Here is an 18441-nt window from a genome sequence, read left to right as displayed (position 1 = left end):
GTCATATAAACCCAAAAAATCAGGTTAAGAAAAAAAGTTTAATTCTAGAAATATTTGGTGCCTCAGAGGTGTACATCCTTAAAACAATTGATCAACCAAATTTCCCCCACAAAAGTTGAGGGCGACCCTTGGTGAGGTGCGTCATTAAACCCACAGGAACTTACTTCCTCATAGTGGACACTGATATGTTTTATTGCTCTTTTTTGGAAATAAGATTTGTACTTATGTTAGATAGCAATATACATAAACTTTACCATCCCCATTTCCTTGCTTTCTTACAAATAAAAGCGTACTGTTTGTCAAATATATGTGCATAAGACCTTTTGCTGTTGTCTGGTCTATGGTCGGGTTGTTGTCTCTTTGACACATTCCCCATTTCCTTCTCAATTTTATTTTTATAAGTATATGTAATCAGTATTTTTCATACATTTGATATCCAGTAGTTGAATGGTTAAAGATATTTATTTTCTTTTTGCTGTATGGCAACAACCTGTATGTATTTTCCAAAAATATATTGCAAAAAGAGGGCAAAGATGTCACATATTTCCCCAAAATTTGACCCAAAGTAGAATTTCAATCCCCTGGAGTGATACCTTTTCTAAAACAGTTTAGATATATCTATCAAGAGATCAAGAGTGCATTTCTTTCTAACCAAAGTTTTGTAAACGTTGTGTGTCGTTTGTTATAGTTTGTTAAACGTAACCATGGTAACAGAAGTAGAAACAAATGCATCGTGTGGTTAGAGGGGATTGAAATTTTGAGAAATTATAGAGAATGTTTTGAGTTATGTCCAGCAAGAACAAGTTTAGATAATTGATTTAATGTCAAAGTTAGAAAGAAATGCATCGTTTGAACTAACAAACGACGAACGAACAAACTGTAGACGCATTTGCAGCGAGTGTATAGTTTGTCAAAGTTAATGCAAACTTGCAAAAGTATGTTAGAAACAAAGGATCAAAATTTGGGATCATGAACAGTTTGTATCGTTACTGTTTGAAAGAATTCGCAGCAAATAAAAAAATATTTGTCTTTCGTCTCATTTTTGTGTGAAATTAGGCCAAAAAGTTCGGATGGAAAAAAAAAGACTGTAAGATGACCTATAGTTGTTATTCATAATTTCTGTGTGATTTGGTGTTCTGTGAAGAATTGTCTCATTGGAAATTGTACCATACGGACAGACAGAAAATAGCCCATTAAACAGGTAAAACATAATCTTGATATTCTTATAAACCAACTTTGAAAGATATCTTAGTCACCAGCACATGCAGCAGTCTAACAATGAATATTATTGCACAATTACTCTAATATTTGAAAAGTCCACCGGTGTTAAATTGCAGAATTTTCTTCCATTCCGGAACATCTGAGATCATCCCAGGTTTTGTTGGGTTACGTGTTGCTAAGGTTTTAGTTTTCTATGCTATGTGGACTGCTGTTTGTCTTCTCGTCGGTTACCGTTTTTCGCTATGGCTGTGTCAGTTTGTTTTCGACCTCTGAGTTTGATTGTTCCTTTGGTGTCTTCTGTCTCTCTTTTAAAATGTTACCTCTCCTTGCAAAAGTAAAGACACGTACTGTACATGGAGGAATTTTTGTACAGTTAAAAATAATGTTGCCAATAAATATTTTTGCGGACGCATAGTTATGAGAGTTCATCAGATCTGCACACACTTTTAGAGAATCGTGTAGCAGTCATGTGTTCTCGTGTACGGCCGAGTAGAGATCTAAGAGTGGTCGAATGTGATCGAATGTGGTCGCAAAGGGATCGGGTATTGGTCGAGTTGATCTGGGATAATATAAATATACAAGTCGCAATGATCCGGACGCGATCGGACATTGGTCGAGTTTATCTGGAAATGATCGGAAATTAGTCGAGCAAGGGTCGAAATGATCGAGTACTGATTGGTAATTTTTTTGTATTCCGACTAAACTCGATCTCTACACGATCAACGAATTCTCGATAGATCTCTTCTCGAGTGACTTGCTTCTTAATCCTTACTCAAATGTTTTTGACATGTCAAAAACTCTCGGGTAGAAAGTCAGATCGAAGTCGAACAAGGTAGACTATCCCGAACATTCTTGTCGATTGAGTCAGACCAGTCTTCTGATCACGTAATATGTCTTGATCGGGCTTGATCGAATTGATCTGATCGGCAGTGTGATAGCTTTAAGCTAGGTTCACAAAGCCGATCAGATCAACTCGATGATCACGATTGACCAAATTTCCACGATCAAGCGTGACCAATTTCCTGATCAGGCCTGTTTACGACTTCTACCCGACTGCTATCCGGCTGTAAACGAACTTTACTCGACCATCCCGACTCCAACCCGACCACTAATTGAATACATATTCGATAATTCTGACCAATTCACGAGCGCTACACAATCTTTTCTCTACTAGCTAGACCAAATTAACTATACTCAACATCAGCTTGATCTCGACCAGACCAGATCGACCTCATCGTAATGATAGTCGGGAATTGGTCTGGTATTTACAATTTCATTATAAAAAAAGTTTTTTTTTTATATGACCCGCTGTAGCGTGTTACTCTTGTCCGTACATAAGTTCGTACCTGTACGTCCCAAAAATTAGTTCCCGTTCTCTAATTGTATTAAGTTTGCCTCAACCAAATTATATAAAATGTATACACAATGCTTATTACCATAAACACAGATCTAGTGCGAATTTTGGTGGTGTCACTTTTACCGTTCTTAGGTAATGACTCTTTATAACATTATATATATACAAACTTGGGCATATTATCTGTGTCCCAAGGACACATTCTCCGTTTATTTGGTTAGATTCAGTAGTTCACAGAAGGTTTCAGTAAAATCATACATTTAAAATATGTACATGGAATAATAGCAGAGGGCAAGGTAGTTAGAGCTCAGAGATACAAGTTAATAGGTGTGGCAGAGTTTGAAGTGAGAGAAGAAATCGTAGAACACGAACATGAAGGCATAGACAGCAACGGGCACCGAGAAATCAAGGCGAGGTAGTGGCCGACACGGCGTGTGGGCAGTTTAAACTAAAATCACAAAAATACTGACTCCGAGGACAATTCAAAACGGAAAGTCCCTAATCAAATGGCAAAATCAATCGTATGAGAGACTTACAGGATTTCGACAAAGATGACCCCAATGGTCATAACAACTTCATAAGAGGGAAGTAGGATGCTGATATGTTATGGGACTTTTTCTACCTTTTTCTTGAAAATGACGCCACAAACTGAAATTTGTCACTGGATTAGTACTGATGTTAAATAGCAATATACATATTTTTTTACCATCGCCTTTTCCTTGCGTTCTTACACATTATTATTACTGTTTGTGTCATATATGTACATATGTGTGTAATCAGTATTTTCCATAGATTTGATATCCAGTAGTTACAAATATTTCTTGTTTGTGTATCTATGGAAATAACCAGCTTGGTTTTGTTAAAAAAAATATTGCAAAAAGGGGGTGAAGATGGGTAAATAAGGCCAACAATAGAAATTCGATTCTCTATAGTGATACTTTTTCTGAAACTGTTTACATATATCTATCAATAATTTAAATAAAAATAATTTGTGTTCGTCTTATTTTTGTGTAAAATTGCGTCAAAAAGTTCGTGTGAAGAAAGTATTTGTAAACATTCGACCGTACGGTGACATAAAGTTGTTAATTTCTGTGTCATTTGGTGTCATACGGAGAGTTGTCTCATTGGCAATTATATCACATCTTCTTCTTTTAATACTACAAAAATTTCTGGACATACGGAAAATAAGAACAGTCAACCAAAACATGGCCCCTAAAACAGGTCAAATATAATCTCTATGTTCTTAAAAACAAACATTGGGCTAAACTAGTCATCAGCTGTCTAATAATGAACTTGAATGCACAATTACTTTCATATTTGAAAAATCCTCATGGGCCAACATGCAGTATCTACTTCCCTCCTTCCGGAATACATGAGTTAATCCCATGCAGGTTTTGTTGGGTTTCGTGTTGCTACGTTTTTAGTTTTCTATATTTTGTTATGTGGAGTACTGTTTGTTTTTTATCCCTATCTTTTTTCCGTAGGCTGTATCGGGTTGATTGTTCCTTTTTTTATCTCTTTTTAAATTTAAGACATTGTAAAGACACGTACTGTACATGGAGGAATTTGTGTACACTTAAAATTAATAGTGACATAATATTTTTGCGGAAGCAAAACATTAGGAGTTAATTAGATCTGCACACACTATTAGAAACTCGTGTATCACTCATGTGTACTCGTGTATTGCCGAGTAGTGATCGAAGAGTGGTCGATTGTGGTCGCATAGAGATCGGGTATTGGTCAAGTTGGTCTGGGATAAGAAAATATAGAAGTCGCAGTGATCATGAAGTGATCGGGCATTGGTCGAGTCAATCTGGACCAAATATCAAACAGGTTGGCTTTGATCTGGAAATTACCGGATATTAGTCGAGCAAAGGTCGAGATGATCGAGTAATGATTGGTAAAATATTTGTATTCCGACCAAATTTACCCTATCTACGATCCTTTCCCGCTTCTCGCCAGCTTCTAGATCTCTTCTCGAGTGCTTGGCTTCTTGATCCTTACTCGAACATTTTTGACATGTAACTCTAGGATAGAAAGTCAGATCGATGACGACCAAGGTAGTCCACCACCATTATTCTTGTCGATTGAGTCAGACCAGTCACCCGATATCTTAATCTGTCTTGATCGAGGTTGATCGAGTTGGTCTGAAAGGCAGTGTGAAGGGATAACAAAGACTGTTGTGGTAAGAGTTAAATAAATGTTTCTAAGTAGGCAGTTATTCTTTTTGTGCCTTTATGGCACGACCTTGTGGCTTGTGAGTCTTTTTTTAGACGGAATTTACGCCGGGCGAACCGAATATTATTCCTGGTATATGTTGATGAGTTTATTCGTCAGTCCTTAATTTTTGATATGGTTTGCAACATGCATTAACTTATGTCTAACGTAGATGAAACGCGCGCGTTTAATATGCAAAATTATAAATAAAGGCAACAGTAGTATACCGGTGTTCAAAAGTCATAAATCGACTGAGAGAAAACAAATCAGGGTCACAAACTTAAACTGAAGGAAACACATCAACTATAAGAGGAAAACAAAGAAAAACCAGGAACACTGAAATGCACCTAAAACTAACGCCAAAATTCATAGAAATGGACTATTTGATAACATCTTCCATATTCCTGACTTGGTAAAAAAAATGGTTGGGTTAACTTGGTTAAAGTAAACAACTGATATATAAGCCTGATATCTTTGGTCACATTTACCTCAGGATAAGGTACTGACGTTACGCACGATATTGCGTCTCAAATGGTAACGTCAAATTTTTACGTTTTACGGCGGGTAATGATTATTAGGGATATTTGTTTTTTATTTCGCTTGCAATTATTGTTTGCACATCAATATGGATACTTCTTAATGTTTGGTTGTACTGAATATGCATGAAATATTTCCAGCTGAAAGTCATGTAAGCAACAAACAAACAAATATATCGTATTCGGGTATTGCATATGAAATGAGAAGATATATACGGTATGATGAGTGTCAATGTGACAACTCTTTATCAGAGACCAATTGATATAATATGTAAAACGCAATGTTTCCTCATTTAGATCCGAAAAGGAATAAGATATATATTTTGCTTTAATTAAAAAAGTTTGTCGGGAATAAAAAGTTAGACGGGTCTTGCTTATAAAATTCACTTGACTTTTTCTAATAACGGAACAACTAGATTAAGAAATGAAACGATTGTCAGAAAAAAAGGTTTATTATATTCATCTCATATGTTTACCAGCTTTGTATGATGTGAAGAGGTATATAGCCAGGCTTTAGGCCCAATTTTATTTTCACTTTGATGTTCTATACATATGAATCTTATTGCAGAGGAATGAAAAAAAAAAAGTTTTACGCTTCCCCAATTTGAAAATTTGAAAAAGATGATTTTTTTATCCTCTCGTAATACACAACTTTTTCACCACTTAAGAACCTCATCTAAACGAACAATCCCAATCATCTATTTTTTTTTATACTTTGTGGTCATGTTGATATCAAGAAATTCTATCTAAGGAAATATACAAATGATGCACCATAAATAGCGTCCCGAATCGACAACGTTGAAAACGTATGAAAATCGCCCAGTGGACAAACTTGCAAGACATTTCATTTCTTTGAAAACGAAGTCGTTTTGACTACGCAAATTATCAAAAAGTATGTAGCTGTTTTGTAGGATTAAAGTACAATTACGGAATATCACTATTTAGCATGCAACAAATCTAAATTTTCAATAAATAACGTCGCATACGACAGTTTATTTGTAAAAAGCGGCGAAACCCGTCTTTGAACATCTTGCAAGACATTTGCCAGAAGCCGTTGCATTTTTATATGTGGTGTGGGTGCTGCAAAAAAATTGATTTTGATATGGTCTATCTATGAACTTTGTCAGCATAATTTACACAAAGTTAATTTCATATTATCTTATACTTTAAATCCTTAACATTTTCCTAAATCTGACCATAATGAACACTATTTGTTTTTTTTTTTTGCCATAAAATAGCGTTGGTCGTTACAGGAACGCATATTCAGTAATATTGTATAAAGCATATCATCCATTCGAATGTTTGCAGATATGACACTGTTTTTAAAACACAAACACCCCTGCTAAATATATTATGCGCATAGTCTGTTACGTCTGACACGCATATTTTTGACGTTTTGTCAATATGTTGTCCTTATTTTAGACTATTGTTAAATAAGATAAAACAATTTGTATTTTGTTTTCGGAATAGAATTTACCTGTCTAGTCTATGGATATAAATTTTATATAACTTAACTGTTATGATTTTATGGAAAAGCTGTTTATTAGTGTGGACTGGTTGATTACACGGTATTGACGCATAAACGTGCGTAACGTCACTATGGTATCTATGATGTGTTTAATTATAGACATCATTAACAACTGTACGTAAACAATCACTAATAATAGACTGCTGATCTTTATATCTATCAAATAAAATGTAAAAGCGAAGTCTGGGTATATATCAGAGTTGACATGACATACCATTTATACGCCAACCTTCAGTAAATTTATTGTTAATGTTATATTTAATTGTCGAAAAAACTTAGGCGTTTTCTACCCCTTGTCATATATAACCTTTTTACCACTAGACATATATGGTCTTGTCTACTCCGGGCGTAGATAGTCTTTACTAGCATCGACACAAATGTTTTGGATTTTTGATATACATGTAATTACTTTTCAAATTCGTATCTGATTTGGCATTCAAGCTGTTTGGGATAAAGCACCACTGGTGTATGCATTAGATAGGGTTAGACGAAAGATCGTCACACATATAAGACTTATGTCTTAGATAGGGTTAGACGAAAGCTCGTCACACATGTCTTAACTGATTATTTCTAGACAACTGTTACTAATTAAAATTAAATACAAGATAGGAAAATCAGAAATATCTATAACTTAAAGGTTGTTATGTTTAATGAAAAATGAAAATAAAAATCGTGTTAACATGTGCACGGCCGACACTCGGCTAACCGAGAGATTGGTCGGTTAATCTATATTGAGTATGCGGCTATATGGGCGATTGGTCTGTTAATCGGGTTGGTTATACGTCTGTTAAGAGTAAAACGCTTAATTTAATGTTAAACTCTATTAAATATACAGATTTTTGGCATGTTATGAGAACCAAATCAAAAAAAGAAAAGTGTCTGACAAAATGGTATCTATCATAGAACATTTTGCACTTGTAAAAACCTTTCTTAGTTTGCGCAGTTTTCAGTAAAACTAAAAGGCGTCGCGCAAGTATGTAGTATTTATGCTTATACGCATAGCAATTTTTTTAATAAAAGGCGAAACAAACAAATTTAGATATCATTTAAAGGACAAAAAATAGTACTGTGGTTCTAAAAAATAAATTGACATTAGTAAATATTTCATAATTGTAAAATAACGTGAATAATACCACGTTTTAGTGAAAATTATGGGAATAAAGTCTGTTAATGGGTTGGACAATTGAAATTTTGTCAGTTAAGAGTTATTTAGCCACGAGAATAATTGTGCTACCTTTATATTTTACCCTTGACAAATTTTAGAATGAGATGTTCCTGAGTAAACAAAAATGACAATTACGGTGCCACAGTATCCTCGAAAGAGCATTTTTGGGGACTTTTTTTGCATTTTATTGAAGTGTGTGTCACTTCAATATAGCGTGATATGGATTGGCCTCTGGAATATGCATTAATGTTTTATTGACGTTTTCAATCAGCCTTATTTTTTGTGTCTGTTCGAAGTAGCACGTTCTCAATTCCGACTGAAAGTGTCTTTCTAATACAACACAGGGTACATATAACGTGTTCTCGTTCACATATGAACATGGACGTTAAACCCTAATTCATCAGCATCATCCAATTGGTTCTTTTCTTCTATTACTTAATCATATGTTGTTTACAAATCACTCTAAAGAAGTAAAAGGAAAGGAGCGAATGCAGCTACATTTGGTTATTTTAAGTTTCAATTCATTTTATTGCGTTTAGTTCCTTTCTACATAAGTGCAGAGGAGAACTACAGTTGTCTATGGTGGCCGGTGAAGTCCATTTCGCGTTTTCGCCTTTCATATTCTATAGGGCGAAAACGCGAAATCGCGAAAAGGCGAAATCGCGAAGTCGATCGAGAAATCGGTTTCGCGTTTTTGACTTCGCAATTTCGCGTTTTCGACATATAGAATATGTAAGGCGAAAACGCTAAAGCGCTAAAACGCAAAATGGCATTAACCTGCCACCATAGTTGTCCGCGTGTAAACTTCTAGAATTTGTCACCAATATAAGTACATCGCAAGCCGTTACTGTTTCAACAGCCATCGGTGTTTCATGTGTGTATTCTTAAAGAAGTATGATTTTTCTCTCGTTTTTAGCAATGTATAACTCTCTACTGTCCTTATATATTATTCTATATTTTGCGTTTCCATCCAGATTCTCGTGTATACCACGAGGGTCCGGATTGGGGTATTGTTTATTTCTGTATTCTTTAAATTGTTATGTCATTTTTTTCTACATTTTATTTATCTTACTCATTATTCTTTCTTTATTTTTCATATTTTGTCATCCCAATATAATTTACTTACTGATGTTTAGTTACATTACGACGTTTATCGCATGCGGAGCAGGATCTGCTTACCCTTCCTGAGCACCTGAGATCACCCCTAGTTTTTTGTGGGGTTCGTGTTGTTTATTCTTTAGTTTTCTATGTTGTGTCGTGTGTGCTGTTGTTTGTTTGTCTTTATCATTTTTAGCCATGGCGTTGTCAGTTTGTTTTAGATTTATGAGTTTGACTGTCCCTTTGGTATCTTTCGTCCCTCTTTTATCTCTGATTTATATACTGGTTACCAATGTAGATGACAAATTTGTGTCATTCATGACAATTAAACAGAATCAACATGATATTTATGCGATCATTCTTGGATGAAATCAATATTACTTTAATATTACAATTTTTGAAACCATTTTTATCAATTTTTAATTTCACGTGTTGTTTCCGTATATGTTATGTTTCATTGCTCGTGTGTTGTTTTCGTATATTTTAGCCGCTCGTCTTGAGCCTACTCATTTAATCCGATAACACCCCATATAGCAATAAAATTATACTTTTATTGCCTTTCATAACTCTTAACAGACCAATTAACAGACCGGGTTTTATACATCCGACCCATTAACAGACCAGGTTTTAAATAAAGATTGATTTATGTCACCAAAATACAGATTTTCGTGTAGATTTTTCACACAATGATATTAATATGGTTTACAAACACAATGCTATTCTTTTTTCGATGTTCAAAATATTGAATGCAAGTAAATTTAACCAATGTGTCATTTTGTGTACATTTTATGTGTGTAAAATGTGTATAAATTTATTGATGAGTAACCCGCCTTTTCATTTTATAGATCGTACATCGAAGCTAGAAAAATAATAATTACACCACTGAATTCAGTACATTGAATTGTTTTGGTAGACATGAATACTTTTTATGATGAAAATATATTTAGAAAGTTATACAATGAAACATGCTGAACCTTCAATGATTTTCTCGATAACACCTGATTAACAGACTTTAGCCAACCCGATTAACAGACCAACCGCCGATATAGCCGCATACTCAATATAGATTAACCGACCAATCTCTCGGTTAGCCGAGTGTCGGCCGTGATGTGTATTGTATTGCATGGTCGATTAACACAAGTTTTATTTATCTTAACTGTATCATATACATATAATTGCAGAATAAAACGTTAATTATCGATTCGGGTTTAAATTGTAAATATATTCACTTTTCAAAAACGATTTAATGTGATGGACAAAAGAATAGTATTTATTTACTTTTCAACATAGAAGTGGAATCTGTTAAACAGTGTATTTAGACCGCCATGTTAGGTCCGCTTTACTCATTTGGACTGTGTCTGGTGCGGTTATTTACACAGTGGAGTACACAAGTACAAAGATTAGTAAATACCTATATATATAGTATGTAATCCATTGAAGCAAATCAATTTCAATATATTGTAATAATCATATTTCTTCATTTCATTTTGACTTTTCACGAAACATTTATTCACGAGGTTGAAATCTGAAGTAAATGAAAAGGAATTGATCTACAAAAAACTCCTGTGTTTGATAGCTTATGCATTATGACGTCACGTTAGTACTGGTTTCCATGCAAGAATTTATCCTCACAGAACATTGAGTTTTGACAAAAGACAGACTTGAAACCAGAAATATCTGAACACCCGTATCTTATCTTTGTGTTAAGAAAGCAAGTAGTAAATAATACAAGGGGGTCATACGACAAAGTAATACCATAGATGACCCATGGGTATTACATCTATGTTAAAACCATTGATATTACATTTATGGTAAACAAACACTATAAATAAAACCAAAATAAACAGTTATAATTACATATTATTGATTGTCCTCCATTAAATATTTACAACGTACCAAATGCCAAATATTTTTGAATATTTTTTAGCCTTTTAGGGTCACAAATAAAAAAAAAATGATCACGTAATTAAAAGAAAATGATAGCGTAATCACGAGAGATTTATCGCGTTATAACGGGATAATTATCGCGTAATTACGAGAAATCTATCACATAATTACGAGATAAGATTTTTATCTCGTAATTACAGGATAATCATAGCATAATTACATGAAAACTATCGCGAAATTACGAGATAAAAAGTTTTTATTTTGTAATTATGAGATAATTATCACGTTATTACGAGATAATCATTTTTTTAATCGCGTAATTACGTGATAATCATCGCGTATTAACAAACGCTATCGCGTAATTACAAGAAAACTATTGCGTAATTACTCGATGATGATTGTTTTATCTCGTAATTATGCGATAATTATCTCGTTGAACCGCGAATGTTTTCTCGTAATTACGCGATAGCTTTCTCGTGATCTGAGCTATGAAATTGCTCAAAAGAGACTGGACTTGATTTTTGTTTGTTTAATCATTGAGTCAGAATTTGTACAATAAAAAGAATAAGTAATGTTTGGGATCATTTCGACTGTGTTGGCAAATGCCAAATATTTGTTTTTGTTGGACCAATTTTTTAACATAGTAATTTTAGAGTGAATGACTTTAAAAGTGTATTTTATTTTCAGTGATAAATACAACAGTTGTTTTTTTATCTGTTATATTGGTTGATAACGTCTATAAGGGATTTCCCCTTTCTTAAATTATCTCGGTATTTTAGTTTTACGTTTTTCAGCAATCATTTCAGGACCAAAAGACTGACTAATGAGCTGATGAGAACCAACAGTCCATTAGCGATGTCAGTACATGACACAAACACTTAATTTTTGTGCGTCCGGAGCGACTTTATTTTATATTTTCTAAATCAATAACGGATATCCATTCTTTGAAAGCTTGTTTACTTAATTCTCAACCATAAACGCACCCACAATGTAAATTAAATCAGAAATTGTAAAAGTTTCAGATGACGATCTTCACTATCGATTCAATAGCACGAAGTAAACTTTACTTTATTATTATATAATGCAGAAGACAGATGTTCACACGGAAGTTGTTTTTCTCAAAATTTTTCATGTTAAGCAAAAATAAAACATGTATAACTCATTACGTGGGATTAAAATGTAACTGCAGATGTTGTGTTTATCGGAGAACAATTTGTATATCAGGATTTTGACTTTAAGGGTGCAATCAACAGTTTTTTTCTATGACGTCACATTTTGAGGGACCATGCATAAGTGACCCTTAGTGGTGGACTGATTAATAAAGATACTTGTATAAAACTAGATATCACTGGAATCAGAATGTTCTCTAGTTTATAATGAAATAAAAATAATGTGTACTTTTAATATATTAAAAATATTCCATCCAATGAACATGGGGAAAAAAAAGGTCTAATTTGAACATAAAAAACTTGAAACCAGGTCATGTGCACACCCATGAAGACATGATCCATGCACATTTTACATAATCAAAACTGTATGAAATTTGTAGGTTTTTACCTGGCCTTTCAAAAAAATCTTGTTTCAGGGTACGGTTTCCTGCTCCGAAAAGAGCTACAGTGGCTGCAAATAAGTTTTCAATTTTCACTGCCAAAAAAACTGGATGTTTACAGTGTTGTCTCCCCTCAAAACATGTAAAGTTAATATAATTTTTAAAATTATTTCAATCATTCAACCTGTTTTAATTGAAAGCTAATTAACTAACTTTTACAATCAAATACAAAAAACATGATACTTTTTTACCAATTGAGTAAATAAACAGGGGTTTCCCTCCATGGTTATTTTAAGTCGGGGAATAACCCCTAGTTTTTTTTATACGAAACTGTTTATAGCACCCTTAAGGCAAAACTTTATATGCGATATATTAAAATTTCTTAGCTTTTCTGAATCTGTACACTATACCGATTAAAATGATGTCTGACTTTAAGGATTGTGACCACGAATAGTGAAAATACAGCTCTTTTTTCATGTTGCGTAGTACTGGCATATTGGCCAGTGGCAAACAGTTTAACCAGCAAACTCCAATATTTCCTGTATCCCATTTTCATCAGTTTTAGAAAAAAAATAAATCATAAAATAGGGTTTCTTTTGAATAAATAGAATAAAAACTATGAAATAAGCATGAATAAAGTTACTTGAAGTATATTTTGTCCCTAGTATTATGTGAACTAAGTTATAGCTGAGTTGAGAAAAATATGGAAATAGTGTTTTTCTTAGGAATGGCACTTGTACCTTTATGACTTTAAAAAGTACCAAATATATATTACAATGAATTAAAATTTATGTCACACTGATCAGAAGTATAGGTCAAAGTAGAAAAAATCTACACTTTGCATGTGCAACTTTTGGTTCCAAATATATATATATGAGAGATTGAATAAAATATCATGACGTCACAAAAAGATGAAAAAAACTTCAATATTCGTGCAGAGTCTAGTTTTCTTATTTCTGGTTGCTATGTACAAATCTGTAATATTTGCATTAAATATACCAAACTGATGCTTTTGAATTAAAGTATACGTGCCGTACAATATTTTTCAGAATTGTTTTACTCCATTCGCGTACACATTTCTATACGAAAACATCACTATAATATATATTTGTCCCTTTAAGGGTGCAATCAACAGTTTTTTTCTATGACGTCACATTTTGAGGGACCATGCATAAGTGACCCTTAGTGGTGGACTGATTAATAAAGATACTTGTATAAAACTAGATATCACTGGAATCAGAATGTTCTCTAGTTTATAATGAAATAAAAATAATGTGTACTTTTAATATATTAAAAATATTCCATCCAATGAACATGGGGGAAAAAAAGGTCTAATTTGAACATAAAAAACTTGAAACCAGGTCATGTGCACACCCATGAAGACATGATCCATGCACATTTTACATAATCAAAACTGTATGAAATTTGTAGGTTTTTACCTGGCCTTTCAAAAAAATCTTGTTTCAGGGTACGGTTTCCTGCTCCGAAAAGAGCTACAGTGGCTGCAAATAAGTTTTCAATTTTCACTGCCAAAAAAACTGGATGTTTACAGTGTTGTCTCCCCTCAAAACATGTAAAGTTAATATAATTTTTAAAATTATTTCAATCATTCAACCTGTTTTAATTGAAAGCTAATTAACTAATTTTTACAATCAAATACAAAAAACATGATACTTTTTCACCAATTGAGTAAATAAACAGGGATTTCCCTCCATGGTTATTTTAAGTCGGGGAATAACCCCTAGTTTTTTTATACGAAACTGTTTATAGCACCCTAAGGTACCAGTCTTGTATCACAACTCCAGTTTCCGGTGCATGTCAAAACATGGAGGGAAACAAAATAGTGCATTTTCTTCTGAATTTTTTTCTGAACTCAATTTTTTTCTGTTTGATTATAGGATTATGCTGAATTGAAACATATATCATGTATATATAGACTTTAAAAAAAATCTTGCCTCTTTTGGGGATATCAATCCAGGAAAGTGGAAGGATATCATGTTTACTGGAAGTGGTGCAGCCTCGTATCAATAGCAAACAGAAAGTAGAAAAAAAAAATGTTTTGACTTCAGGATTGCGTAACTTTTTATTCTTCGTGGCAAGACCCCTTTTTTTTTGATTAAATCACAATTTCACATTAGTACATATATGATATGAACATGAATTTTTTTTTCTATGTAGCATTTTTTATTTTCAAAGATCAGCTGTTTTGCATGTAAGCCTATGGAGCTGTCAATTACAAGACTGCAACCTGCAAGGAAGTAGCTCATGTGGACTTTTGTGTGCCCAGAATGATAAAACATCATGATTTAAGAACTTTTTAAAAGAAAAAAATCATGGGGTATCAAGTTACACTGAAAAAACTGAAATTATGTAATAATTATGCATTTTTATACTAGACACCATTCAAACGTATTAATATATATAAAGCACAACAGTTTGAGTCAAATTGAGATTTTGGTGGTACATGTGGTATTACATACATGATTTTCAAATAAAAAGAACATAGAATTTTTTTTTCTTAATGAAATCTTCTTCTGATGATGAAAATTTTAGTAGCACAGTTTTATTGAAAATTATAGCAAAGTTGAAGAGACAGCTACATACAAAAGTAATGTTTTTCTTTAGGGTTATTACTTTTATGGCTCAATTGTTGACATTTAGGTAGCATATATGTATAAAATGAACTTTTGGTAAAAAGATTTTCACAAAATGTTCATTTTTCATGAGTCTATACTTCTTTTCCTGTCTGCGGCACTGCATGGTTAATTGAAATTTCCATATTTGGGTTAAAAATTTGTTTAAAAAGTAGAATTTTTCTAAAACTATCCATCACGACAAGGATTTTTGTGATTAGGTGTGACAAGTGATCAATATTCTTACCAAAAACACCAACTTGAGTATTCATTTTGTTTTTTCTTGAATTTTATTTCAAATTTTATATGCATTGGTGGGTCAAGTGCAGTCTAAAAACCAGAATAGTAGACATGTATACAGACCAGTATAGTCAAAAAAGAGAAAAGTATGGTCTTTCTTGTGTCCAGACAGTTGTATTGTAGCAAATTCTTCAATATGAAAAAGCTTACGCGTCGCCAGTAAACTTAATTTGCGACCATCAAATCCCCAATTGATGCCGTCAGAGCTTAAAATACAATACAGTTATCTTCTTATTTAAAATGTTGAAAACATGTTGAAAACATGAACGGAAAATAAAGGACACCGTAAAGTTGATTGCACTGTAAAAATATGTTCTTTAGTTGTACATGTATGTTTAACGACCTTAATCAAAGTTGATGCAGTACTGTTCCACTTCAGTGAAGATGGAAAAAAGTCTACCGTCATCATGTATCAAGTAGCAAATCAGAATAATAGGAAAATGCAAATAAAAATTTCTATGAAAACGTGTCTGGTTATGTGCACGCATATATAAGAGCCTACATGTAAAGATTTCTTACAAAATATTTGGATAGACCTGTTGTCATATAGATTGAAAAGGATGTTCCGATACTATATACTAACACTAGTGCTAGTAGCGTTAATTGTTCAATCAATTCAAAGTAAGTAGATATATCTTTAATTTATGAAGTCATATTATCACATGTGTTAGAGGCATTTTTTTTTGTTCAACTCATTCAAAGAAGATATATCTTTTATTTGTTCAGTCATAATTTCACTTGTGTTAGAGGCGTTTTATTGTTCAACAAATTCAAAGTAAGTTATGTATCTTTTGAAATTCACTATCACACTTATGTTATATAAAAAGGAAGATGTGGTATGATTGCCAATGAGACAACTATCCACAAAAAACCAAAATGACACAGACATTAACAACTATAGGTCACCGTACGGCCTTCAACAATGAGCAAAGCCCATACTGCATAGTCAGCTATAAAAGGCCCCGATAAGACAATGTAAAACAATTCAAACGTGAAATCTAACGGCCTTATTTATGTAAAAAAAATTAGTTACTTTCAATTGTCCTCCAATTCAAAGCAGATATATCTTTTATTTGCGAATCAAACTATTGATATCATGAGACACAATGTTTTTAAATTTGCTGTCATTTTGGTCTCTTGTGGAGAGTTGTCTCGTTGACAATCATACCACATCTTCTTTTTTATATTAAGTGTAATGTTAATACGGATATTTTCAATGAAATTTTAACCCTAAATATTTTCAATTACAACATTTTACATCTAGAAAAAATTTATGGAACTACATTTACATCTGATTTAGTCTTTTGTCAAATCTTCTAATATGTTTTTTTTTTTTTTTAAATGATGTTTTTTGAACTGTGCAACTCATCTACATATAGTTTTACAACAATTTTTGAAGAGTATTGAGGACCACAAATTCTGCTGTTGTTTTTTATTTGGTCGGGTTGTTGTCTCTTTGACACATTCCCCATTTCCATTCTCAATTTTATTAAAAAGTTTTGTCAAATACAGCTAAGGTAATGTAATCCTGAGGTTGAAAAAGCCTTATTACTTCAAAAATTGAAAATTGTAAAACACTGTTCTAAGTTGAACAGGTGAGCACAATTATTTGCATTAAAGCATTATGGCGATTTTCATAATAAATTTATATTTTTGGATTATTTATTCTTTTAATGACTTTAAATTAAATAAAGTACTCAATGCAAGAAACTATCTATTTTCCTGTGCATGCATCTCACACCGTCTATGTGCAACGTCTTTGGCAACAATAGTTTGACCAATCTGAATATTTTACCGATTATCAATATTTACCAATGAAGGGAACTATGTCATACGGTGTACGTCAAACTTAATGATATCTGTAAAAATATGTTATTCGTTTCAGGTAAAAGATGCAAAGAAGGTACGTTAATTTTACCTTACAAGTGTTTATGTTTATCTGATATTACTCTGTTATTGTGAACAATTTGACAAATAGGTAATTAGGAAATTTATCGCAATTTTCAAACATATTACCAATTCATTTGATGACTTTTTTCCTTTCCAAAATGCACTTTGAATTAAGTCTGTGGACTAGACATTGGAGTTATTTATCCCATTAATGCAGTTAACAATTGTGTTAAACAATTGATATTAGATTCCAAATGTGACAAGGTTCTAATTTTTTTTTTATTTACATTAATTCTTGATATGTTATTTCTATTTTATCGTTTCACATCAATGTGCTTCTTATCGTTTGACAATATACAAATTACCTTAGGCAACGATGTGATATACTATACAAACTATCGATAGGCCACAATATGCTCCTTATCATTAGGCAACAATGGGTCACTTATCGATAGCCACGAATGTGCCACATATCGTTAGGCTACAATTTTCTACTTATTGTTAGGCAAAAATATGGCAGTTATCGTTATAACAAGTTAATTAACTATTCTGATAAAGACGTTTCTGTGTACGTTACTGTGGATGCTCAAATTATAATTATAAACTATTCATGTACATGATCTAAGGAAGGAACGTTCAGACAATTAACAATATGATTTTGAATGACTTGTACACAACTGATTTTTCTATTCCTGTTTACTTGCAAATACAGGTATTATACGAGGTTCTCCTATGTAGATAAGCAAAAGCCGCACATAAGGAAACTGTAATTTCTATGCGTTTTATGAGTGTCTGACACTGTATTAAGTTCAACATTTTATCGACATTATTTTTAAACGGCACCTTTAAAAACAATTAAGTCATAAATCAGCTCAGTATTAAACTATTGAATACTGAGCTGATGAAATCATCCGGAACCAACAGCCCACCAGCAGCGGTATGGACCTAGTAAAAGACATAACATTTGAACAATTTATGTTCCGTTTTATTTAATTTTGAAATGTCGATAACGAGTATGCATTTTATCTCAACTTTGGTACTCCAATATTCTACCATAAACTCA

General features: G+C 32.8%; 1 protein-coding gene across 1 annotated transcript in view; it reads left to right on the top strand.

Moving 5' to 3' along the window:
• LOC143052595 (uncharacterized) overlaps positions 1–18441 on the top strand; it is a 52738-nt gene that overhangs the window by 24244 nt on the left and 10053 nt on the right. Inside the window, exons 1-2 of the mRNA XM_076225658.1 lie at positions 15843–16109; positions 17374–17391. Of these exons, the coding sequence (XP_076081773.1) occupies positions 16049–16109; positions 17374–17391 (79 nt within the window). The 5' untranslated portion in view covers positions 15843–16048. Of the gene's footprint in view, positions 16110–17373; positions 17392–18441 lie in introns of the transcript that reaches the window.

This window comes from Mytilus galloprovincialis, chromosome 11 (genome assembly GCF_965363235.1).
Source record: "Mytilus galloprovincialis chromosome 11, xbMytGall1.hap1.1, whole genome shotgun sequence".
Lineage (NCBI taxonomy): Eukaryota > Metazoa > Mollusca > Bivalvia > Mytilida > Mytilidae > Mytilus > Mytilus galloprovincialis.
This window is presented reverse-complemented; position numbering and strand designations above follow the sequence as displayed.